We start from the raw sequence: 25708 nt of genomic DNA on the forward strand, positions 1-25708 counted from the left end.
AGGATGGATAATGAATGTAGGGAATGAAAGAATAAAGGATTTCAACAGGCCAGAAAGGAGACAGGTGGCAGGGGGAGTGTTAAAAATGTGTGGAGCTAATAGGTGAACATTAATGGGAAGAGCTAGCAGACGTTTGTACCTGCAGAGGTACAGCAGGCGTGAGGTCTCCAAGCTAAGAAAAGACTTTAGAAATGTGAACACACAGCGGCAGCTAAATCCCTGGGAACAGATGAGACCACGATCAAGAATGAAAATGGGAGCAAGAAATATCTACATGTACTGAAAAGGAAAGAGAAGAGGTCATCAAAGAGAAAAGAAGGAGAAATGCACTAACACAATATAATGGCCTATTTGAGAACAGATAATGACTTTTTTAACTAATTCAAAGATCAATTTAGCAGTGGAACTCTTAAAGAAAAAACTATACTTCATTATATAGAATTTCTAATGTGTAACAGTTTAGCCTTTCAGCTACAAAGTTAATATTCTGAGAATATTTCGTAAAATATTTAATGAAGATGCAAAAGCATTAACAATCTTAAAATGCTTTTCAAAGGCATTTATTTAATACAGGCAGGGGTAATAAAAATAAAAATAATTGTTATGAATTATTAATAATGTGCTTTAAAAGTCTGTTATTTCAGAATAGGTGATTTTATTCGAATTAACGTCAATTTTGAGCAAAAACTGACATCGAAAAAACATTGTTGAACCTAATTCAACTTATCCATAATAATTTTAAAGGAAAATCATGTGTTCACGTGCAATGGCTTAGAACTACAACGCCTACAGCTGGTAATGTCATCACATAAAAACGAAAATGAAATTCCTTTATCTCTTGCTTGGGTTTCATTAATAAGAAATTTTGTAGATCAAGTAATCACATCAATGTCATATCTTGTCCTATAGATGGCACGTTATCATCTCCATGAAATTCCATCCCTACACAATCACGGGGCATATAAGACCCCAAAACTTGAAATCCGAGAAATCTCCATGAAATTCCATCCCTACACAATCACAGGGCATATAAGACCCCAAAACTTGAAATCCGAGAAATCAACTCAAGAGTCACACACTAAGAATTTTGTGGATTGCACAAATTACTTAAACTGGGTGCATTGTGATTTTTCTCACAGATGGGGTTCAGAATGCTAATCTCATAGTGTTTTTATAAGAATTGAATAAAACAATGTAAAGTATACTGTGTCTAGCACAGGTTAAACCATTTTTTAAATGGTCTATTTTAATCAATAATCACAATTGTCTTACTTTTGTATTGCATCGCAAATTATTCCAGCTTGAAACAACACATATTCCTTAGTTCTGTAGGCCAGAGGTCCAGCCTGGTGGAAGTACGTTCTCTGTCCAGGGCCTGAGGCTGAAGTGAAGGTGTCCGTTGGGCTGTGTTCCTTTCTGGAGACTGGGGACTGAGGAGCTTCATGCTCATTCAAACCATTGACTAAATTCAGTTCCTTGCAGTCGTAAACCTAAGGTCCTCCACGTCCTTGCTGGCTGTGATGTCTCATGGCCTAGTGGGTGTTCACGTGCCTTGCTACGTGCTCCCTCCAGGAGTGGAGCATCTCCTTCACCTTAACTCCCTATCAACTCTTCCTGACTTCTCCACTTCTCACTCCCAGCACCAGATTTAAAGGGTTTAGAAGATTAGGTCAAGCCTACTAGAATAATCTTTCTTTCGTTAAGGCAAAGTGCCATATAACCAAGCCTACTCCTGAGACCTGATGTATTCACAGTGCTGGGGATTTTAAAGGACTTACAAAACTTGCTGCAGGAGCCATGGGGCCATCTTCGAACTCTATCTACCACAGCAGTTGTGGAATCAGCCTTAACAACTGTCTATTGTCTAACACTTTCAAATCATTTTAAAAAGCTATCATTTCTAAGATGTAAAGAAATAGGTGATGATGACTAGAAGCTTAATAAACCCCTTATTTTGTCATGACATTAGGATTTAATTACATGTATACAGGAGATACAACATCCTTATGGGAGTTTTAATTTTCTAAAGAAGAGCCAGGAAAAAAAGAAAAAAAAAACAGACTTTTACCTGCCTCCTCGTGCTTTCCCAGAACACCTGGCTTCCTGGTTGGTTCTGTACTTCCATAGACATAATCTTGAAAGCCGGAAATTCTCTTTCATTTAGCTCCCATGTGTGAAAAGAAATACTGTGCGATTCATAGATTCTAACAAACTTCTGAAGTTTGATTCTCTAACAAACTTCTACTGGAAAGGCATCCCATAAAGGAAAAGCTTCATCACAGCTAACCCCAGGGTAAGTAGTTAAAAATAATCCAATTTCATGAATTCTCTTAAAGAGAATGTCCTATTTTTAAAGGATCTCTCATTTAAATTTATTATTTCCTAAATTGTGAACAAATCCCCCATGTTACGACATGCTAGGGAAAATCACAGGGCAACTGGGAAGTTGGCCACTACTGAACTAGACCTGCCACACACGCCAGATACTCTTATGGGAACATTACACACATATTGTCATTTGATTTTTTTTTACCATTTCTGTGAATGGTAGTTATGTTATACCTATTTTACCTCTGAAGAAGCTGAGGGTCAGAGAATGTAGCTAATGTGTACAAAAACCACGTAAATAGAACCTTCTAAAGCCAAAAAATACAAACCCAGGTTTATCAGACCCCAAAGCCTGACCTCTTTCCAAAGTACACTTTACTGCCTCGTAAAATTAACAGGAGTCAAATGGGGGCAAAAGAAAATGCATCTAAAAAAAAGATTTCGAAGGATTTCTTATATTTAATAATCTTTAATTTCTTTGGCTCTCATAGATACCTTTTCAGATGTCCTATTCTTTAAATTTAACTTACAATAACATTTAAATGGCTGGGCATTATTTTATTGTGTTCCTCCGTTTCTTAGCATTTACCCAAAACTTGGTTCCCAACTTGGATTTATTTCCTTAGAGCAAAGGAGACTTTACAAAGTTATTGTTAAAAAAAATTTTTTTTGACTTACAGTAAGCCAATCAAAGCTGAAGCTTGTATGAATGACTGCATCAGTGTATTATTAATTGCTTAAATAATCTAAGTACCAATATGTTATGTATCAAAAAATGTTTATCTACCTGAACCACATGGTCATCTTGTGTCCTCATTAGCTATTCTTGCGCATAATAACGGGAAAAATTCTGACTCACGCCAAGTAAGGGGTAAAACCAGCAAAGTGAAAATCAAAGATTCTGGCTTTAATTCACCGCGGCCCTAAGAGATTTTCTACTAATAAATGTTCTTTCTGTCTCCTCATATCTAAACTCAGATCCAAGGCCCAGATACAAGTCGAAGTCAAGGCTAACCAAGAAATGTGGTAATAAGAACCACCCCCCCCCCCCCAGCAAATAAATGAGTAGTGTTGCAAACCATCCTTCTCTTTCCAGAAGCACTCATCCAGGGGCTAATGGTCATACAGTTGCAATAAACAATGACCTCTTGACATCCAAAGAAGAGATATTCTCATTGCTATTCAGCACCTTGGTTGGATTTGGGGGTTCTTAACGTCTGATCGGGCAAAGGCTCTGGAGAAAGATGCATCCTGTGGAATGCCCCCTCTATCACAAAATAATTGTGTGATGAAGGACAAATAATTGGTCTCTGGCTCTCTTTGTCTTACTAGGAAAGTGAGGATCATCAAAGTATCTACCTCATGGGACTAATAATGAGTATTAAATCATAGGTAAAATGCTTAGGATATTACCTGGTACTCGAAACATGTTAGTTATTATTATTCATTCATTACAATTAGCAATATTTTATGATATTTAATCAGATAGCCGCCACAGGACAATTGAGAAATTTAAATGGACTGCATGAAGCTAAGAATAGTTTTGCATAATCTCAACATAAAAAAAAAAAAAATTCTCGACGTGCTACTCAGGCTTTCGAAATACATTTCTGCAGTTTTGTTTTTCTATCATAAGCCACTATTATATTTTCTATCATATAACAGCGGCCCCCTGGGCACCTCTGTCTCAGTGCTAGAATGCGGTGCCATGCCCCATGCGCTACAGACCACAGAACCCGTGCAGCCTTTTGTTCACGCTCATTGCTCACATGGCCCCCAACTCAGTAACAGCAAGGGCAGTGAATTCGTCTATTTTACTGTATTAAGTACAAAGCCCATCCTAATGGCTCTAATTTTATGTGCGACTGAAGTCAACGTTCAGCACTGCCACCGAACTCATGTGTCAATCAACATCGCTTCTGAGAAGGATGACTCATTGTAATAGATGTCAGAAGTCCAAATCGCTAAAATTTAAAGATAAAATGGATTGTTAAAGGCCGAAAATGCACGTGAGGACCCCAAATCAGTAGCTGCCCTAAGTAAGGCCCTGTCTATGTATTTTTATGTATATGAGTGTTGGAGTCACGTAAATAATCATTGACAAATAATGACTTCTAGGTACCATGCCAGCCACTGCGGACACAGTAGTGAACTAGAACGACGTGGCCTCTGCTCCTCGTCCATTTAATTCCACTCTCCCTGGCAATTACTGTCACGGAGGTTTGAGATCTCAGGCTAACACTTCAAAGACCATCTCCTCTTAAATACCTGCAATTCAGGCTAGCATTTTACAGCCCAAGTGGCAAAGGCTCTTTATTCCTGGGAGCTGGGAAAGGCTCTAAAGATGACAAAGCCAATTTGTCAAAAAAAAAAAAAAAAAAAAAGAAAGCATGACAATTAACTAATAAACATGCTATTATGTTATACACAAAACATAGTTCATAAATTATATATCTTGAAACAAGACATGACCTGTGCCACCAAACGATGCATTATCGGTCAGCACTGAAGACGAGCTGCACCCCGAGAAAGGGGTACTTCTTGCTAATTATGGTAGTCATTAAGCGGCCGAGTATGTCCAAGTCTACTTCTCCTCACCCTTGAGGTGAAACGTATCTATAGACCTTCCTCTGAGCAAAGAATCTGAGCAGAAGTGACACTGTGTCACATCTGGGCCATCTGGGCAGAAACCTTAAGTAACAATATTCTTCTAGCCACGTGGCCTTTCCCTGACCCAGTGACCAGCAATATTTCAAACAGCAGAAGTCCATCAGCCTGAGACCCTGAGTAAGGGTGATGTATAGAGGAGCCCAACCCCTACAGATCCATCCACCCGCCATGGACAGTGTCAGGTTGTGAGCCAAATAAACGAGAGAGAAATAAAACTTGATGCTTCAAGCTAAGAGTCGTCCCTGCCGCATAAGCCAGTCAATTCAGACTAATGAGCTTCATAAACAAAAACTAGGTCTCTGACCCTATAAAGCAGAGCTGGGTCAGAAGAGTAGTGCACAGAAGCCCCTCTTGAAAGTTATTGAGGAAAACGCTACGGGGCCCATCTGGTAACAGGCTGACCTTACTACACATGCATTGACTTCTCACTTTTAACTGAAAGCATACAAATGAAGTACTATAGGAGGACGGAAGAAGATATCATCATTTTCAAACAGAAACTTGAAGACACAGGATTCCATCCAGTGAATCCAAACTGGCATCGGAATCAAGAACATTTGATGAAATGCAGAGTCCTGGGCCCAAACCAAAACGGACCAAATTTCCAAGGCTTGGTTAAATTTGTGTTTAGCAAATTCCCCAAATGATTCCTTCATAACCCTTATAAAAATAAAATTTTTAAAAAAATCCTGGTTTGGGGCCCGAGGCTGCAAACTAGTAATACTCAGGTGTGTTTTGTTCGGGACGTTTGTTTTGATTTGAATTAGAATTGGCTGGCCCTTAAAAATTAAGAAACTTCCCGTAAAAATGGGTGTTTCTACTTGTGAAAAATAACTGGAATATTTGGCAACTCTTATCTCAAGCACTTATGGCCATAATCAGCTAAACCTCAGCCACCTTCTACAAGGCAGGCATGTGCTCAGGTCTTGTCTCCATGTCAACTCACTCTTTTATCGACCTGCCCAAGGGAGAAATAGAGTTTGGGTCCCCTTACTCTGATTTCTGTTATACAGATTAGAGATGGTGCTCTGGAAAGCGAGAAGAAGGAAAACCACTGAAGAATGTTGAGCAAAAGAATTACATAATCAAATTTAAGTAAAAAATTAAAATCTGGCCATACAGAAAATAGGATAGGGGTCTACATACTCAAGTGTTTGGGGGGTGGGGGGACAGCACATCATTTACTGGCCAAGCAGGCAACCTGGCTGAGTGACAAGAACTAAATGAGATCTCTGGCTAAATGGGAAGGACATACCTCCTCCATTTAGCAAACTGTTACTTAAGTTTCAATCGCTATCATCAATTCACTTTCTACTTCAGTTTCTGTCATCAGGAATTTCAGCCTGGGTTCACCAGATCTGTGGTTTAAAAAAAAAACAAAAAAAAAGATAGAAATCCACATTTTGTTTTTTTCTTTTTTTTTTATATATTTTTTTTTATTTATTTATGATAGGCACACAATGAGAGAGAGAGAGAGGCAGAGACACAAGCAGGCTCCATGCACTGGGAGCCCGACGTGGGATTCGATCCCAGATCTCCAGGATCGCGCCCTGGGCCAAAGGCAGGTGCCAAACCGCTGCACCACCCAGGGATCCCGAAATCCACATTTTGATTGGAAATGTCCTGATTTCTAAATGCTTTAAGCTAATTAAATTAAAAAAAAAAAAGCCAATCAGTTGGTTGTCATCTGTGCATTAGAGGACAGCAGAATTGGAGTCAGGAGGACTGCAAAGGAGTAAAGAGAATTTGAAAAATGGCTCTCGAAAGATCTTTAGCACTTGTAGGTGGACAAATACGGACTCTACTCAGAACCACAAGACGAAAAGCAATCCTTGGTGACAAAATGATGAGTTTGAAGAATCTTACAGAACTCATGTATGGAAGTATACAGTGCATCATTAGTCTGTCGTCTATCCAACAAGCAGTATGGCCATCACCCACCTCCTACACGTGGTACTGGGGCTAGGACAAGAGAGGAGGAGGTCCAAGTCTCTACCTGTAGAGATCTCGGATTGCAGTAGATGGGACGCAGAGTTACACAACGCTCCATTAAGCTAGGCCAAATATAGTAGTGGGTGATTGTGTGTGTGTGTGTGTATGGGGGGGTGACAGTCACATAACACAGCTAGAAAGTAGTGACATCTAAGCTAGAACTCGGAGAAAGAAACATGGATGTCCCCAACAGATGCAAGAGCCTGTGTAAAGGCTAGACAAAGTCAAATATATTGTAAACACTGAAACAAGGGCAGTCACCCTAGAGCAGAGGTAGGTAGTGACAGTAGGTGAAAAGTGAGGACAGAAAAGGAGGGATCAGAGGCCAGAGTCTGGAGAGAGGACCTAAGGGCTCTGGACCTGCTCCTGAGAGTGGCAGGTGGTCATAGAAGGGACCTCATGGGGACAAGGACCCGCAAGTCCACGTCAGAGAGCAGCTTCTGGGCCACAGATGGCCTCCCGATGGCTCAATACCTGGGGATATGCAATCAAAGGAGATTATTCTGAGAAAACCATTAAAGAGATGAGCAGTAACCGCTGAAGGTTCCCCAGCCCCTTGGGGAGCACAGAGATCAAGGGAAGCCAAAGGGGGAGACTGGGGAGAAGGAGGAAGGACAGCAAGGTCCAGGAGGGGGCGGGCCTGCAGCCGCAGCCAGAGCCCAGGGGTCACGGGCAAGCCCCGCGGGATGTCGCCCCTCCGTGTCACACCGCAGGATGCGGAGCCCCGCGTGGACGCGGCCCAGGTGCTCCCGGCCCCGTGCTCTGCACACCCATGCCGTGCTCCCTCCCACCGCGGGGAAGGAAAAACTGGCCTTGGGTCCCCGTTCCAAGAACCTTATTTTCTACTCTATTTGCCTTGAAACAAACCACGCAAGAGGAGACACATTTTAGATGGCAGGGACACCGCAGGTCTTAGCGACGGTCCCCTGCTCTTCGTGGTGTAGAAACTGAGGCGCCGGCTGCTCCCTGGCCTGCTCAGGTCACGGGGCTCGTAGAGGGACGAGGGGTTCCCCGCATATGGACAGGGGGTTTTAGGCTTTTATACACTCTGTGGCCGTCACAGCCCCCTTTTTTTTTTTTTTTTTTTAGCGTCACAGCCTCTTCTGATCGCAGAGAAGGCACTTTCCCTCTGAGTCTTTACATTTAAAATAGAATCGGTTTCTTAGGAATTTAGGATCCTCCAGGTTTATAATCTGGTCTCTGGCAGCCTCTTGAATACACAGTATGTATAATATGTTTTAAAGGAGATCACTTTTTTTTTTTCATCTGTCCAAAAAAGAAAATTTTGAAGCATCTTAAATAGAACACACAAAGAGAGAGCGATATCATTTCTCTACCCTGGGGATTACACACGTGGCGAAAGTTTATTCGCCACGATACTATATCACGGATTGAACTAGTTTCTTATGATCAATTATTTATACTAGTTTAGTTGACGTCCTTCATGTCAATATATAGAATTATAGGGATGCCTGCGGGGCTCAGCGGTTGAGCGTCTACCTTCAGGGCGTGACCCTGGGGTCCTGGGATTGAGTCCCGCGTCGGGCTCCCTGCATGGAGCCTGCTTCTCCCTCTGCCTGGGTCTCCACCTCTCTCTCTCTCTCTGTCTCTCATGAATAAATAAAAATAAAAATCTTAAATATATATATAGTTTTATATATAGTAACTAGTAAGAGCTGCAAAATCCAACACATTTTAATGAAGCATAGTTCAAAGGCCACCATGGCATTGTCGGAGACTAGTGCTGATTTTTCGATGTTATAGGGATATGTTCTTATTTACAGAGCAGAATTTAAAGTGTGCTGACAACTAAATAAAGAAAGTGTATTTAATATTATGCACCATATCCACAGGAATTAATGATCAATCTATTTACCAGCGATGTTGCAAAGGCAGATCATAAGCAATGAATTTGTCTATGATCATATTCTGATAAAAATAAGGTTTATCACCAGAACCTTTAGAAATAGAAATCAGGGATTCCCAATTGTCAGAGTAAACCCTAAACCGACAGCAGTAGTAATGATAATAATCACCGCCCCAACAACGGTGTTTAGTGAGGCCTCAAGAAACCTCTGCATTGCATTTTACGCTGTATGGATGCCCCCGAAGGTCATACCACGTGGGGCCTCAGCTGAGTACTTCCTGGCCACTCGAAGTACACTTCGGCCCAGGACCAGCTGCACGGGCATCACCCGGGGGCTTGTTACAAAGGCAGCATCTTGAGCTCCACAGTCACCGTCAGAATCGAAATCTGCCTTTTGACAATCACTATCCAGGTTATTCATCTGCAGATTAAAGTTTTAAGCCCTTCAGATAAATCAACTAACCACTGGAACTAATACCTATTTTCCATTTTTACAGAGCAGGAAATTGAGGCACAAAGACATCAAGTAATTTTTCTATTAAGCATCAGTAGATGTGACAGGCATTGCTAGAAGCCGACTGAATATCAAACGCATCTTCCTTCTTTCTAATAGATCTCCAATTTTCCCAGATGCTCTCATGGCTTGAAATAGCCAGGAGATAAATGTGGAAATCAGCTGCAAGAGCTGGGAAGGTCTATTTTTCTAATGAAAGGAACTAACAGAGCTACTAGTGCCATCCCTTCCTTTTACGCCAGCCTTTGCTGTGGACACAAGAGCTGGAGCTGCAGCAGCCGTCTTGGGATCATGAGGTGACACGGCATTAGGACAGAGACCAACACCAAGGAAGAGGAAGTGGAAAAATAAAAACAGTCTGGGTTCCTCAAGCTTTTGATGCCATCACTTCGGGCTCAGTCTGCACTTGAAACCACCCACCTACAGACCTTTTCTTTGCCAGAAAAAAAGGACCCCGACTGAGGTCACTGCAGGCAGATCGTTCTGTTAGTCTCCGACAAACACGTCCCTAACTGATAAAGCCTATGATAATATCCTTTCACCTACATTTTCTTGTTTTGTTCCGATGCTTGCTCCCTCCTTTATTTCTCACTGGCGTTAGTTAAAGCTGCACTAGAAGAAGGCACTTGGGACTGATGACCACATCCTCTCCTAACATCTTTCAACACAAGTGGGTAAAGGGTCACACCACCCTCTCCAACCAGGTGGGCAAAATTATAGAAATGACAGGTGACAAGACAGGTCCCTAAAAGGAAAAGGGTTTGAAGACACGTGTGCTTCTCACCCCCACCCACTTTCCTATCCACTCACACACACATGCACCTGCTGACTTCATCCGCGGCGAGGTTCTGCTTGACCTCCCAGTGTTCCAAGGTGGCAGCAACAGCAGCAGGAAGGGCAGCTGCTCCCTGCACCTGGTGGCCGTCGGAGGTCTGAGAGTAAGATGCCTGCATTGGAAGCCGCCACCAGAAATGACAAAGTCTAGACCAGGAGTGGCTGTGGTCAAAGGGGAGCGACAGACGCACGCAACCCCCAGTGTGACCCACAGCCCTGCACCTAGATGTCTGTACCCCGGGGTCAGCAGCCGGGTCCCCCGGGACTTTTCATCAGCCCCCTATTTCACAGATGACAACGTCAATCCCAAATGGCCCCTCCTGCCTCCTGAAGTCAGGGGTCATACCATCAGCTTGGTGGCACAACCAGAATCACCTCCAAGAGCCCCTCGGATAATCTGGGAACCTTGAAAGAAGCAGGAGTCGAAAAAGAATTCCAGAAATACTCTCCTCCCTAACTTTATCTCCCTTCTCTAAGAATCCAGGCACTATTACTGGATGCTGTGTGTTTTACGAATAATGAGGCAGTTTTGAAAAGACCTCACCCCTCTTACATGCTGGCGTGCTGCCCTCTGAGCACTTCGGATCCCACGCTTCTGTCCAGGGATGTCCTGTGAGTTATCTCCAACCCTGCAATTCTGGTATCAACATTAAGACCGAAGCTTCTCAAGACCAGTAGAAAGGACACTTAGTTTTCATTTTTAGTTTTCAAGGGACTTACCGTCCTCCCAGGAATGCTCCAGTGATGACCTTCACACGGCCCCACACTCAGCCCTATTCCGTCCTACATCCCCGATCCCTGCAGCCACCCCACTCACCATCCTGAGAGTCGGAAGCTCCCTTCCTCTGCTACCTGTTGGGTGACTCTATGCTGCTCTACAAAGCACGATCATCAGCCTAACAGTTTTTGCTTCGATGATCATCCTCTCACATGCCCTAGATAACTAATTAAATCTGCCCTCCCATAGTTCCCTCTAGCCGACCTGAACACCAGGCTTGCGATCCCATTTTCTCTTAATTAAGCCTTCCTCTCTCTCGGTATGCAAACTTTAATCTTCCATGTAAACCTGGCTGGCATTTTAGCCCACTGTTTCCTCTCTTGAGAAACTGGAGAGTTTATGTAATCGTGGGAACAGAAACGAATTTGTTCCATCTACCCTAATTTTCTGACGATGGCTGATTTGCTTAACTTCTACTGCAAAGACTTCTAAAGAAGTCATATAATTGAATATATTTGGACTCTCCGACTCAAGTAACTGAGGAGGAGAGCTCAGCATCCTCTGCCTCAAAAGCTAAAATCTTCTGAGGAAGTAGAGGTAAAGTGGACCTCTCTCTCTTTTTTATTTATTTATTTTTTTCATCCTTTTCTAAGAATCCCCCATGACATTCCTCGTCCTCCCCAAACCACTCCTCCGTCTCAAGTCTGGGGATCTTCTCTGTCCTTGGAAAGCTTTTAAGACATGCCATTCTAAAAGCACCCGAACCTTCTCCCTTCTTAATACAAGTCAAATGTCTCTCTAATAATTCTTGCTAAAATACCACCGGCATCCCCACAAAACACAGTCTAAATACAGGTCTGGGAATGCTATGAAAAGACACAAGTTTTATCCTCTCTTCAATCTTCTTTAATCCTGTGACATTGCTCTTCTATTCGGACACAAAATCCAACTGTGCTACTTACTCATTATATCCTATTCCTGAAATATCCCCCCAAAGCTGTTACAATTTACTAACCATCTCCTCAAAATAGTTGCAATGGCATTACCTTTGTTTTGACGTGGATTTTTCCTGTGGGTACTACATCAGGAAAGAGTCACACCTTCTCTTTTATTGTATTTTAAGTCAAATTAACACGATGCCTTAACTGAACATATCCTCTGAGAATAGTGAAATACTTTTATGCAGAAGGAATGTCACCACACATGTTCCTGGAACAATCCTCGTGCTACAATTTGCATTCCTTCCCCTAAAAGAAAACCAACATCCCAAATGCTGATAAAGATATTTTTTAAATGGGGCTCTTACTACTGTACTTTTTAATAATGTGAAAACTTTTGTTTTTCCATGTTTTAAATATTGAAATAAGAAGGACCTTACTTCAAGATGACAAAAATCGACATCACAATTTACATCAAACGAAGATGGAGATGGGCTCATGTTTTCTATGTATTAGTTTTTGCATTTTTTGAAAAGGTATAAAAAAACAGACAAAGATATCAAAACTACTACTTCGTCAAAGTTACTTAAAATGCAAAAAAAAGGAAAGAAAGAAAAACAACGGAGAATTTGAGAGATCTACATCTCATCCTAATATCCCTAGTATGATGAACCTCCACATGAAATATTTTTAGATTTAGTCATTAATTTTATTCTTATACATTACTTTTAAATGACAAGATCTGTACCTCAAGGGACGAGGGTATTTCAAGTCAAAAACAAGTTTCCAGAACTCTGTGTGGTGTCAGGATCATTAAAAATGTAAAAGAAATAAACTTAATACTCCTTACATGACATATCATGTAATTTATTTATTTTATTTCAAAAGGATGTCTCGTTATTATCTAACTCCTCTCTAGCTCAAAAGAAGTTAAAATAAGGCACACACACAAAGAATTTTAGAGTTTTTTTTTTTAAAGATTTTATTTATTTATTCATGATAGTCACACAGAGAGAGAGAGGCAGAGACATAGGCAGAGGGAGAAGCAGGCTCCATGCAGGGAGCCCGATGTGGGATTCAATCCCGGGTCTCCAGGATCGCACCCTGGGCCAAAGGCAGACGCCAAACCGCTGTGCCACCCAGGGATCCCTAGAGTTTTCTTTAAAAAGAGAACTGAGAAGGGATCCCTGGGTGGCGCAGCAGTTTAGCGCCTGCCTTTGGCCCAGGGTGCGATCCTGGAGACCCGGGATCGAATCCCACGTCGGGCTCCTGGTGCACGGAGCCTGCTTCTCCCTCTGCCTGTGTCTCTGCCTCTCTCTCTCTCTCTCTCTCTCTCTGTGACTATCATAAATAAATAAATAAAAATTTAAAAAAAAAAGAGAGAACTGAGAAGCGCCCAGAAGTTTCAACTGGAATTACCACTTACCTTACTACCTCTGAGAATGCTACTCTTAACATAAATACCCTCAACACCTCTGCCACAGACCCAAAAAGACATGCTCTCTAGATGTCATAGTCCTCTACAGATAAAATTCTCAGCCTGGCAGTAAATATACCAAAAATCACTCTTCCCATGATGAGAGAAGACAAGCAATAATGTTCAATAAAGTAAATAGGGTGGTCATATGGTATTTTTAATTAAGGAGGGAAAGAAGAAACCAACGCCCAGGATACTCCAAAGGCAGAAGGAACCAAAATAATGGTGTGATATGAATTTCTGCAAAGTCTGGGTCTTATTCATCAAAATATCTCCAGCATTTAAAGTAAGACCCAGCCAATACTCGGCCCTTAGTAAGAAACAGTTGAAAGCATGAACAATGATTAGAGACACAGAACTTGGCCAACTCCAGTTATAGGGTACAGGAGAAATGAATTCTCCTCTAAACCTCATTAGCATGTTCTTATAATGGAACATACGTTGTAATATTTCAAGTCATTTTGAGCATCGTACTGTACCTTCTTATCTATCCTCCGAGGGACGTCAACCACCAGGGGCCAATCCCACTGCCTGGACATCTTTAGCCTCTGAGGAATGTCTGGCACATCCTAAGCCTTCAGTAGACATGTGTCGAGAAACAGAATACTAGAATAATTTAATTTGACTCTTCCCATGTTAACACACTGAAACGTAATGAATTGCGGACTGGCCAAGCTGTTCACTTGGCCACCTCCACTACCGATAGAGATTCCTACAATATGATTGAGCTGCAGCAATCAAAAAATAACCCTGAAACACATGCATCGGTCATGCGTATGGTCCAATCTATCCAGGATGTTAAAAATGGTGAAAAGAGAAATGCTGGTGGCACCTGAGCTTGGACGCTAGCAAGAAGACACAGGCAGCGAGGCCTGTGTGCGCCTCCAACGGCAAGACCCATAAAGACCTGCCTGCGCCTCCAACGGCAAGACCATAAAAACCTGCCTGTGTCTCCAACGGCAAGACCATAAAGACCATCAAGACCCATAAAGACCTGCGTGCGCCTCCAACAGCAAGACCCAAAAAGACCTGCCTGTGTCTCCAACAGCAAGACCATAAAGACCTGCCTGCGCCTCCAACGGTAAGACCCATAAAGACCTGCCTGTGTCTCCAACGGCAAGACCATAAAGACCTGCTTGTGTCTCCAATGGCAAAACCCACAAAGACCAGCAAGACCCAAAAAGACCTGCCTGCGCCTCCAACGGCAAGACCATAAAGACCTGCCTGTGTCTCCAACAGCAAGACCATAAACACCATCAAGACCCATAAAGACCTGCCTGCGCCTCCAACGGCAAGACCGTAAAGACCTGCCGGTGTCTCCAATGGCAAGACCATAAAGACCAGCAAGACCCAAAAAGACCTGCGTGTGCCTCCAACAGCAAGAGCAATAACGCCTCAAGATTATGACTGATGACGATGCTCTTCTAGCACCGATGGTTGAGAGAAAAGCCTGCTACACGAGCATGGTTTAAGGTGAAAAGAGAGCCTCAGCAGGGGTTTATGGACCGCGAGTGGCATCCCCTGGGCCGCGCGTTTCTCTGCGTCCCCCGATGCTGCTGGAGGGCGGCCCCCGGGGGAGGCGGCGCTCGCTGCCCTGTGTCAGCCCGTCTTCCCCGGAGAACACATCCCGAGCTGCGCTGTTCAAACCCCACGCGGAGCAAACACTCTGCGGAGCCACGTCAGGCTGCCCCTCCTCAGGGAGCCTGTCTTGGCTCCCTTCTCGGCCGCCGGGGGCACAGGCGACCCGGCCAAGATCCCCGGGCGTCACCTCCAGATACGGCAAGGGACCCAGAGACCCGCCGACGTCCCAGTGGGCTCGGGACGTCCAGGCTCCAGGCCGCGGCCTCCCGCAACATGGTCCCAGGCACACAGGAACCCCAGGCCGCGACGTCACTTGTGCCCTCACCCGAGCCCTTCGCACGCTCGCGTGGCATCTCCCCGACTCACTCCCAGCCTCTCCCTCGCGAGCCCATGGAACGCGCTGCTCCCGGTGCCCTTGGGGGAGCCCGGGGCGGGGGGCGGGGGGAGGGTGGCGGCCCAGGCCCCACAGGCCCTGAGAGCCCCTTCGGCTCCGACACGCAGGGACCCCAGATGGCCGAGGCACAGAGGGGGGACACGACGTTCTCAGGGGCCCCGGGCCTCCCTGGAAACACAGCCCCCCACCCCTTACCCCCACCCCTGGCGGGGAAGGAGCTGGAGGCCAGGCCCCGGCCCCGAGTCCACCCCGCTTCCTCGGACACCACACCTCGTCAACCCCATCTCCCTTTTTCTGATGCCCTTGCACCCCACTTCTCTCCTCCCCACTTTGAGGTCCACGTGGAGGCTTCCCACTGTTCCTTGTGGGTTCGTTGAGGCCCGAGGCCTCCACCGCGTGTCCCCTTCCCAGGTGCCGTCAAGCATCAGGCATGGGCCCGGTGGCTGCAAAGCCCAGAGCTGTCACCATTCAAGGGCCGAGTGCGACCCCAGGTTTCAGACTGATGGACGCGCTTTCGGTTTTGCGTCCCTAACATCATCACCAACGTCCTATAGTAAGGTGTCAGGCCGTGAATACATCTTTTCTCCCACAGGCGAACTTATTACCGTGAACTGATGACGCTGACTCATTACGTGTCACGGATCATAAAGAGCAAGACATAGGTCGTACTTCTTTTGTGACCAGCTTTGGTTCCAGGGATCCTGTACATATCTGAACACGTGTCTGCAAATAGGAAACTGATTGCATAAGAAATGCACAACCTCCCCCTTCTTTAGAACTGGGTTACGGGGGGCCCCCGGGTAAAGCATTGGTTATGCGTCCGACTCTTGGTTTCAGCTCGGGTCGTCATCTCAGGGCCATGAGATCGGTTTCCCACTCAACACGGAGTCTGCTTCAGTTTCTCTCTCCCTCTCCCTTTCCTCCTCCCCCTATGCTCCCACTCACTCTCTCGCTCTCTCTAAAATAAATACATAAATCTTTTAAAAAGATAAAATAAAACTGGGTTAGGCCTACTACAAAGTCATCATTTTTAAAGAAGTCAGAGCTTTTATACGTTAAGTGGAACACCAGGTGACGCGCGCTATTGCATTCTGTTGCAACAGCAGCAGCAATAACACTTATATGGATTGAGTTCCTACTCTGCTTGCCATACACCGACTTTTGGATGTCAAGAAAACAAAAAATTGAATCCCCAACAAACCAGTAAGTCACACATTTTTACTCCCATATTACAAATAAAGAAACCAAAGCAAGGAGAGATGGAGTAGATGCTGAAAGTACGGCGGTTATCATACAGCAGCAACAGAATTCAAATCCGAAGGTGCTGGTATCCAGAGGCACCGATCTCAAGCATTAATTTATAAAGCAATAGGATGCTATTTTGAGGTCAGAATCCCTCGTAGGTTCTGGAGGAGCTCAGATTTCTCCCTGTTAGTTTTTCCCACTAAACAGCCTATATTTTATTTTTATAAATTTGAGAGTAGTTAAAATTCATAGAAACGTGTCGCCATCCATCTCTTTACAGCCTGAAGGCAAATATCCAAGAGTGAAGTTGGAAACTGACCCTCAGACCCTAAGCCTATGATCTGACATCGGATTTTTTTAATGGCTTTAAGCATAAAGTTTCTTCAAGGTTTCAGAGTAAAAACTAGAGCATGGAAGGAAAAAAAAATGTATCTGGATGACCTCCTCAAAACAGCTTTTCAAAATGCAGTTAAGCATGGTTCTCAATCTAGATTTTCCAGACTGAATCTATAATTTAGATACCAAGCCTTGTCATTTCTAATAGTTGTCACTGTTGAGCATTGTGGATGTTAGCTGTCACAAGTGTACGAGGCCTGTCTACACATTCATTTTTCCAATGACCCCATAAAATTGGTCCCAAAAACAAAAGCTGCTCTTTTTATTCAGTTAACAATTTGAAAGCCTCTTATGGAATGTAAAAATCCACGTGTGATACTCCTAGTTGTTAGCTCTGATGGCTAAAATGAAGAAGAAACATGAATTCAGTGATTAGTTCTAGCTAATCTAAACATATGGTCTTGGTAGATAAGATATCAAGGCAAGCCCATCGCAGGTCTCCAGGCTCACAAAGAAGTAAAGCCTACCAAGTGCACAAGACCTACCCGTATTTTCTCGGCGTGTTCTCAAAGACACTACCTCCTGAGATGTTCTTCTGGAATAATTCTCTTCATGTTCCTGACAATCATAACACTCATCAACTGTGTGTCACATTATGCTTGCTCAAGAATTTTAATTTACTTGAACCACATCATATCCTTGGGAGATATAAATAGAATAAGTAGATCCTCTCCCGCCATTTCACAGATGAGTAAATTAAGTCACAGATGGGATAAATGAATCACCCCAAATCACACAGTTCAAGACAGAATCACGACTAACATTGTCAGGATCTGAGGAACTGGTATAATGACAGCTCTAATTCACCAAGATGTCAGCCTAAAATATGCTGATGCTAATAGTGGAAGGCCAGCGTGTTAATTAAACGACAACGGCTCCTCTGATTCAAGGATAAGGTAAGTTCTATCGTCAATTCCTTTCATGATAGCACAGTAAAAATAAAATAAAGTAAAAATAAAATAAAATAATGGAATAAAATTCAGATTCATTCAAGAAATATTTGAGGGCTTACTATACGCCAGGTACTGTCCTAGAGGCTTAGGACAGATGATGCATCAATGAATCGAGCCACAAAACAGACACAAATCCCTGACTTCAATGAGCCTACAATTCTAGCAGAAGGGACAAAAATAAGCATTTGACAAAATAGTGATAGAGACGTAAATTATCTTAAATACGAAAAGGTAACAAGTACTAAGGAAAAAAAAGAAAAAAATGAAGCTGAGCAAGTGGGATCAGAATTATTAAGAAGGTGGATTAGGTTACAGTATTTATTTGGTTGGGAAGGGTAGGCCTCATTGAGATGAGATCAAAGGATATCCAGGGAAGAGGGAAGAGCCAGGGAAAAAGCTCTAAGGAGTATCCTGGTGTGTTCAAAGAACAGAAAGGAAGCCAATGTGACCGCAGCGGTGTGTTAGTAAGAAGGTGGGCTGTGTGAGGTGAGGTCAGAGAAAGAATAAGGGGACAGATCATGCAGGGCCTTGGAGACCACCATAAGGAATCTGATTTTTATTCTGAACCAAGTAGAAATAATTGCAGAATTTTGAGCAGTTCAGTGGCATGATGTAACTCAAATTTTAAAGAGACTTTATTATTAATCATAAAATATCTTGAAATTCTATCACTCAATGTATTGTACCATCTTTATCATATATGTGAACTTACCCTCCTTTTTTCAGGATAAAATACTATTATTTACCCTCCTCCTTTCAGGATAAAATATTATTATTGCCATTTTCCCCAAGAAAACACCAAGAGTCAGAGTGCCTATGTAATCTGGCTAGGGTAAAATCTAGTAAGGGGTAGAGCCGGGTGAAAAGAACCATTTTTCTGACTTGTAGTTCAAGCCTGATTGCGCTTTCCTATAGACTCATTTACATAAAGGTTATAAAGAAAAGAAAATAATAATTAAGATTATTATCCAGGTTTGTCATCAACAGACATACTCAGTTTGATATATTACATTTGAATCAAACCCATTTTGTCCTTATTAATTTCTGGGACATACCGCTGCAAGTAATCTCCTTGGACTTTCTATTTGAAATGACGTATGAACATGTAGGCTAAGAATATTGGATGCAGAAGTAATAATCATTTAACTTACAAGAGTACATTTAGAAAGTTTTTGAAAGTCTTTTAGGTATTGTTCCTTATTCTCTACCATATGCCAGTCACTGTGCTCAATTCTTTGCATATATCACTGTCTTTAATATTCAAGGAACACTTCAAGAATAGTATGAGTAATCATACTTTAGGATGACAGATGTGGACCTAGACAGGCTGAGTCTTTAAAGGTCACAGGACTGCTCAGTACCAGAGCTGGGATTTTACCAAAATCCCCACAACCTGAAGTTCGGTAGGTCTTCACTACGCCGCTCACTTCCTGCAGCATGATGCCTAACATCAACATTTCCAATTAAAATGTCAGCTAAATATGAGGAGCCCCATTTTATGGATGATCAACTGGTCATAGAAAAGTTAATCAAGCAAGCAACACTTATTTGGTGGCTACAATATGCAAATCAATATTGAGTCCCTGAGAGCACAGAGAATTTATGATACAATATCTTGCCTCCACGAGCTTACAATCTTGTTAAGCAAACAAGAGACACACGCAAAAAGGTGATAAATAATCCAAGATAGCACATACTAGGTTCTGAATGAGAGACAGAGCCCACAACCACTGAAGAAATCCAACAGAGAGAAGACTGAATCTACATGTTTCAACACAATCAAGAAAGATCTTTACTAGAGGACCAGGGTTGAGGTGGTCTTTATAGAAAAGGAAGGGTTTCAGTCATCAGAGAGGATGAGAATAGTACTTCCAGGGAGAGGAAATAATACAATCAAAGGCCAAGGAAGCAGATATGATGGATTATCAAGAGAAAACAAACAAACGTGTTTGCAGTACAAAATGAACGGGAGGAAAAATCAAAATGAAGCCTGAGAAGTATGAAATAGAAAACCTTAACTGGCAAATGAGGAATCTAAGGGAGGAGGAAAGAACTAGATATTTGTTGAATTGCTACTACGTAGCACCAGCTTTGTATACACTTTTTGTTTATATAATTCTCTCAACAATCCTATAAGGCAGAAAGGTAGGTATATCATGACCGTTTATGTTTTTTGTGAATTTTGTTTTATTTTATTTAATCATGAGAGACACACACACACACCGAGAGAGAGAGATGCAGAGACACAGGCAGAGGGAGAAGTAGACTCCATGCAGGGAGCCCGACGTGGGACTCGATCCCGGGACTCCAGGATCACGCCCTGAGCCAAAGGCAGACGCTCAACCACTGAGCCACCCAGGGATCCCAATGACCATTTTAAATGAAAGGAAACAGAAATTATCTGGCCAAGACACAGCTTTGTGAGTGGATGGAACAGAAGCTCACCTGGATCTATATCCCTTCTACTACCTTTTTCTATTCCTGCCCCCTGGGAGCCAATGAAGATATCCCCTATTCCTGGGTATATCTATCCCCTATTCCTGGGGAGCCAATGAAGATATATGATCAAAAAAAAAAAAGAGAGAGAGAGAGAGAGAGAGAGAGAGAGACAAGCATATGGAAAGCATCGTAAGAATAAAAGAAAACTGATCTGATTGGGAAATATTAGCATATGTCCAATATCAGAGAAGGACTGGGGAAGGAAGACACTAGACAAGAAAAGCCACTTAGTTTACTGCATTAACCCAAATAACATAGTGACGAGGACCCATATTTGAGTAGTGACAATGGAAGTAAAAAAGAATGTAAGAGATATTACAAAAGAAATATGAAGAGCTAAATGGCAAGACCCACGTCTTGAAATAGGTAGTTTCTACTCTCCTGCCACATACCCTCAGGTACAGATATTTCCCCTAAAAACTCAGACACAAAACCCAAGGCCTAGCTCAGATATAAAGACCTTATTTTATTAAAAAATAGAATCTATGACTTAGGAAAAATATCTGCCTCAGTGCAATCTACCTCTTAAACCACCATCATGAATTATGACAGACTCTTGCTTCTACAGTAGAAGCTTGGCAATAGTTCATTGTCATATGCTAACGTGGAGAGTGATTCCTCATATTCATGCTCATTAGACATATTCATTACTAAAGAAATATTATATTCCATTTAGTTTTTCCTTTTAGAAAACTAAGTGTATATTAAGCAATTGAATCTGCTCTGAATGATACAAGGAGACATATTTCTGAATATTATCCCCCCCCCTCCACCATCCCACCCCGGACTTCTCTTAAAATGAGAGATACGTCTCAGGGATTCCAGTAAAAACTAACAGCATTAAACGGCAGATTATTTAACAACAAGTTGGGTCTTTTCTTACTTTTTCTGACTCCTGGACAATCCAAACCACACACTGGAAAATATACATAGAATTAACCACCACCTATATTTTTCAAAGAAAGTATTTGCATAAATATCTAGTATTTGCATACACATCTTTACAAGAAATTTCACATTACAAAGTTGCCAGCCTAGTAACAACCTGGCTAACTACATAAATCTTTGATTAGTATCATGCAGTAGATCATCGTAGTATCATGAGTAACTATGCTGATTCAGAATCCTTTAGGAATTATACACCTACTTTACCTTCACCTAAACTCCTTAGTATCACCTACCTAAGGATAATTAGAGGATAGTTAAAATTTAACATAGTAAAAAAATTAACTTTTTAGCCAAGCCTAATTTCCTTTATCTTTGTGGATAAAGATAGTTTTGTTTTTCTGAGTTGAAAATTAACATTTAAATTTGAAATCAAACTGTGCCACAGTCCAATACATTTAGGCCTACAGCTAATGCATAGCTAAGACGTTTTGAAAGTTTCAAGAATGCCGAACCTGGGCTACATTTTAGAAATATCATGTGCATGTGAAAAGAAATATCATCATAGAAGCCTAGACTTTGTATTTGTTGAAATACAACCCAGATACTTTTTTTTTAACGTGTCTCAATTCTTCATATCTGTGCTGCGGTGAAATAGGCACCTATAAATGTGAAGCTACTACACAAGCATAGCTGCCCAGCAATGTTTCATTTTAATATCATTTAAGTTTGAAAAACTTAGCCATCATAAATAAATTAAGAACTCTTCATGCAGAAAGTCTGGGCTCTGTGTGACTTCAGGCATTCTTAAAAAAACATGTTAAATACATTGTGTGTGCGTAAACGGAATCCCAAATAATGTTTATTTCATTATTTGGGATTATACCTCACTCTCTATTATCTACGTTTTTTTTAATACATGCATCCAACTATAAAATGTATGAACATATGAATATTACTCTTAACTTTTAAAAGCATTATATTTCATCAGAGCTTAAAAAAAGTAAAACTACTTTTACCTCCCAGTCCTGGTCTAAGCCGATTATCGTAACCATCCAGAAGTCTGTCTAGAATCCTTGTAAAGATGGTAATGTTATTTTTAGCCTCATCTTCTTGGATGTTAGCCAGCACCAACCTAAACAGATAATTTTACAAGCTGATATATTTATATATATTCACATACGTATACACATACATCTGTGTGTTGCACAAGTGCCAACATACTCTTCTTCCTTGGTTTGAATTTAAAGTCTCTCTAAACTATTAGGGGCCACCCATTTTTCTTTTTTTATCACTTCTACAAATGCCAGCATGTCTAGGGAGGAGATAAACAAGCCGTTGAAAATGAACACTAAATACCAGATTATCAGAAAGTCTGATGTTAAAATGTCAGGTTTTCTACCATTTAGCATTCAGTGTGGAGTATTCATTTTTTCGAAAAGCCATCCCCTCGACTATATACTATGATTGTAGATGATCAGACACAGACACTACTAGTAATGTTGTTCTGCATCAAGAAAGGTACAATAACCCAAACGACTCCTGGAGTAACACCTGGGCAGCCTGAATATTAACTGGAAAATAAACTGGCTCCTTGGAGGCAGAAGATTTCCCTATCTTCCTTTTAAGTGCCTTTCTTTTTTTCTTTATGTCATTTTTCTCTTTTTAAAGCACGATTATTTCCTTACTTAGGGTATACCTCCACCCAATGGCCAAGTGCAATATAGACATCGGGGAAACTCCACTGGCTGTCTTCCAAGCTCCACTGAAGCCAGGCAGTGGAGGTGGGCTCTGGAAGGAGCAGTGGCGCACACACAGCTGCAGGGAGCCTGGGAGGAGTCCCCCTCCTGACCGGCCTCTGAGGAGAGCCACGGGGGTTGCCTAAAGATTAAAATGCCTAACTACTTTGGTGTGTACGTGATAAATTTGCAAAAAGAACAACTGGTCTTAAAATATCGCCAGAAGAGGGTTAGAAACAGTGATTTTCTCCATTATTTCTCCATCAGAAAGCCAGAGACCTGATTTTGTGACATCCAGCAATTTGGTGCAGAAGCAACTGGATGCATAAAACAGAATGTCCCTTTTCACTGCCATTTTTTTTTCCCCTAGAATGATTCAGAGATTTAAATTACTGGCCCAAAAAAAGAATCATTTATATAATAGAATAAAATACTGGCATGAGCATTACTGGTCAAATATAGAACAGAAAACTAGTAGAGCAAAATAGGGTTTAGCACCGAGGATCCTCCATGGTTATTAATTGACCATGGGGTGTTCAGTCCCTTAAAATCAAAGATCATGCATAACTGCATTCTGATCAAGGTGTATTGGATACAATATCATTGACAGAGTCCATTTGCATTTAAATGACTACACAGTAACTAAAAATAGTCATGATACATTTAAAAAATGGGTAACCAACTTCAAAGGAATGTTGTCTTCAGGGCAGAGAAAATATTAAACCACTGATATAAAGGTAAACATTTAAAAATTATGTAAGCAAATCAGTTCATCAAAACCCCAGCACCAAAAGTTTTTATATTACCTTCGGCTAATCTTAAAACCAATCACTATGATAATCATAAAGTTCCACATAGAGGTTTTCACTGAAAAGTGTTCTTTAGTCACGTGTCATACTCTATTTTTCTAAATCCAATATTAAGATGTTAAATGAGGAGCCAATTTTCAATTAAAAACAAGCCCTAACGAAGAGATTCATTCTGAATTCTAGAAAGTATCTTCATAGTCTGACAATTCCTCGGACAGGAAAATGAAAAATGAAAAGGGAAATGAAAATAGTAAAGACATAATTTTATAATGAATGGTTACATGAACATCCTTGTATCTCTTGTATTTGAAGTCCTCTGATATTTTGAAAATCGTATCAAAATTTAGATAATAAAAATGCCCACTGATGCTACAAATCAGAAAAGACTACAAATAAGATGGTGTTATTGAAAGCAATAAAAATTAATTGCATGTTTGTAGAACACAGGCAAAACAAAAGTAGTTACACGTTTAAAATAAGCACTATTCATGACAGTCACCATTTTAGGAATAAAAGAACTCTAACTCAATAATAGGAAAAGTTGATTAATAAATCAGGCTTTTGTTTTATTGTTTGTGATTATGAAGTTGTATACTACCTCCACCTAGAGGTTAAAGACTCACACATCCTTTGGGTTCTCTATGTGGACTCAAAGAGCCAAAACCACTAAAATAAAGAAAAAGAAAGAAAGAAAGGAGGAAGGAAGAAAAAAAAAATAAGTTAATCAAATCCTTTTAGCTTGTGCTTATATGTTTGGCTTTAAAAAAAAAAAAAAAAACCTGCTGGCTATTTTACTGAATTTTGGTGTTATTATAAACGCATATAACTTAACCACTTCAATCCATTGTAAAAAAAAAAAAATGCCATTCAAAGGATATTCTTTTCTTAGGTGATTTTCCTTTCTTTCCAAGAAAACGTTTCCGATCGCTTTGGCATTTTATCACCAAAAAGACACGAAGCGGTGAACTTTTTTATAGCCTCTGCGACTTCACAGTTCAATTTTCTGATACAACCTTTCTTCACCTAGAACGGACTCTACAAAATACTTCAGCTTCTCAAAGGTCGCCCCAGCCTGGAACCGCATTCCAAAAAAAAAAAAAAAAAGAAAGAAAAAAAAAAGAAAAACAAAACAAAACAAAAAGAAAAAAAAATACACACCCTTTACCCTGAATTTAAAAAGTCCAACCCAAGGAACAGACGTCTCACCTGGCCGGGTCCCACAGCAGGACAACCAGCAGCAGCAGCCGCATGTTGTAGGTGTCGGATTTCGCCTTCATTGCCGCTCTTCGCAAAGCCATGCAAGGGGGGAAAAATACACTTAAGATTACATCCCGTTCCCGCAGCCGGAGAGCCCCCAGAGGATGTCGGTTCAATTGAGAATCCGAGTGAAAGCTGCAGAATTATTCCCTCGGAGCAGCGTAAGGTGTGAGGATGGGGGGGGGGGGGGATGGAGGAGGGAGGGAGGGAGGGAGGAGCAGGTGCGGGGCGGGGGAGGGGGTCTGGTCTGCCCTTCTCTTCCTTTCTTTTTCTTCTTCTTTTTTCTTTTTTGTTCCTTTTTGTTCTTTTTTCTTTTTTCCCTTTTTTTTTGTCTTTTTTTTTTTTTTTTTTCTGTCCTGACGGCAGGATGACCAAATGCTCCGACTTCGCACTGGCCCCAGCCCGGTCCGTGGTGGGCGGACTGTCGAGCTGGCACACGCGCGAGGGCGACACGCGGGACCGCGAGCGGACGTGGGGGCCGCAGAGGGGACCCGGCGGGAGCGCAGGGGGGAGGCGCGCGCAGGGGGGTCCCCGGGCGCCCCCCGCAACCCCCGCGGCCAGCCCCCTGGTCGGCTGCGCTGTCCCTGGGGCCCCGCGGCCCGCCTGCCCGCT

General features: G+C 42.1%; 1 protein-coding gene and 1 long non-coding RNA gene across 22 annotated transcripts in view; one reads left to right on the forward strand and one right to left on the reverse strand.

The window, feature by feature from the left end:
• Positions 1 to 25708, reverse strand: part of GABRA2 (gamma-aminobutyric acid type A receptor subunit alpha2) — a 162046-nt gene that overhangs the window by 134678 nt on the left and 1660 nt on the right. For 6 of the 19 annotated variants that reach the window (XR_013352152.1, XR_013352151.1, XR_013352150.1 and 3 more), the window contains exons 1-2: positions 25046 to 25269; positions 22311 to 22426 (exon numbers count right to left, since the gene is read on the reverse strand). Coding sequence is in view for 12 of the 19 variants with exons in the window: in XM_077847905.1 (XP_077704031.1) it covers positions 22311 to 22426; positions 25046 to 25137 (208 nt within the window). In the remaining 7 variants the exon portion in view is untranslated. Of the gene's footprint in view, positions 1 to 22310; positions 22427 to 25045; positions 25270 to 25708 lie in introns of those variants that run through there. The other 13 variants (XR_013352155.1, XM_077847913.1, XM_077847907.1 and 10 more) reach the window with 5 other exon arrangements.
• Positions 25035 to 25708, forward strand: part of LOC144283596 (uncharacterized) — a 33906-nt gene continuing 33232 nt past the window's right edge. For all 3 annotated transcript variants that reach the window (XR_013352159.1, XR_013352158.1, XR_013352157.1), the window contains exon 1: positions 25035 to 25262. This is a non-coding gene — a long non-coding RNA (uncharacterized LOC144283596). The remainder of the gene's footprint in view (positions 25263 to 25708) is intronic.

Source organism: Canis aureus, chromosome 14 (assembly GCF_053574225.1).
Source record: "Canis aureus isolate CA01 chromosome 14, VMU_Caureus_v.1.0, whole genome shotgun sequence".
NCBI classification, from domain to species: domain Eukaryota; kingdom Metazoa; phylum Chordata; class Mammalia; order Carnivora; family Canidae; genus Canis; species Canis aureus.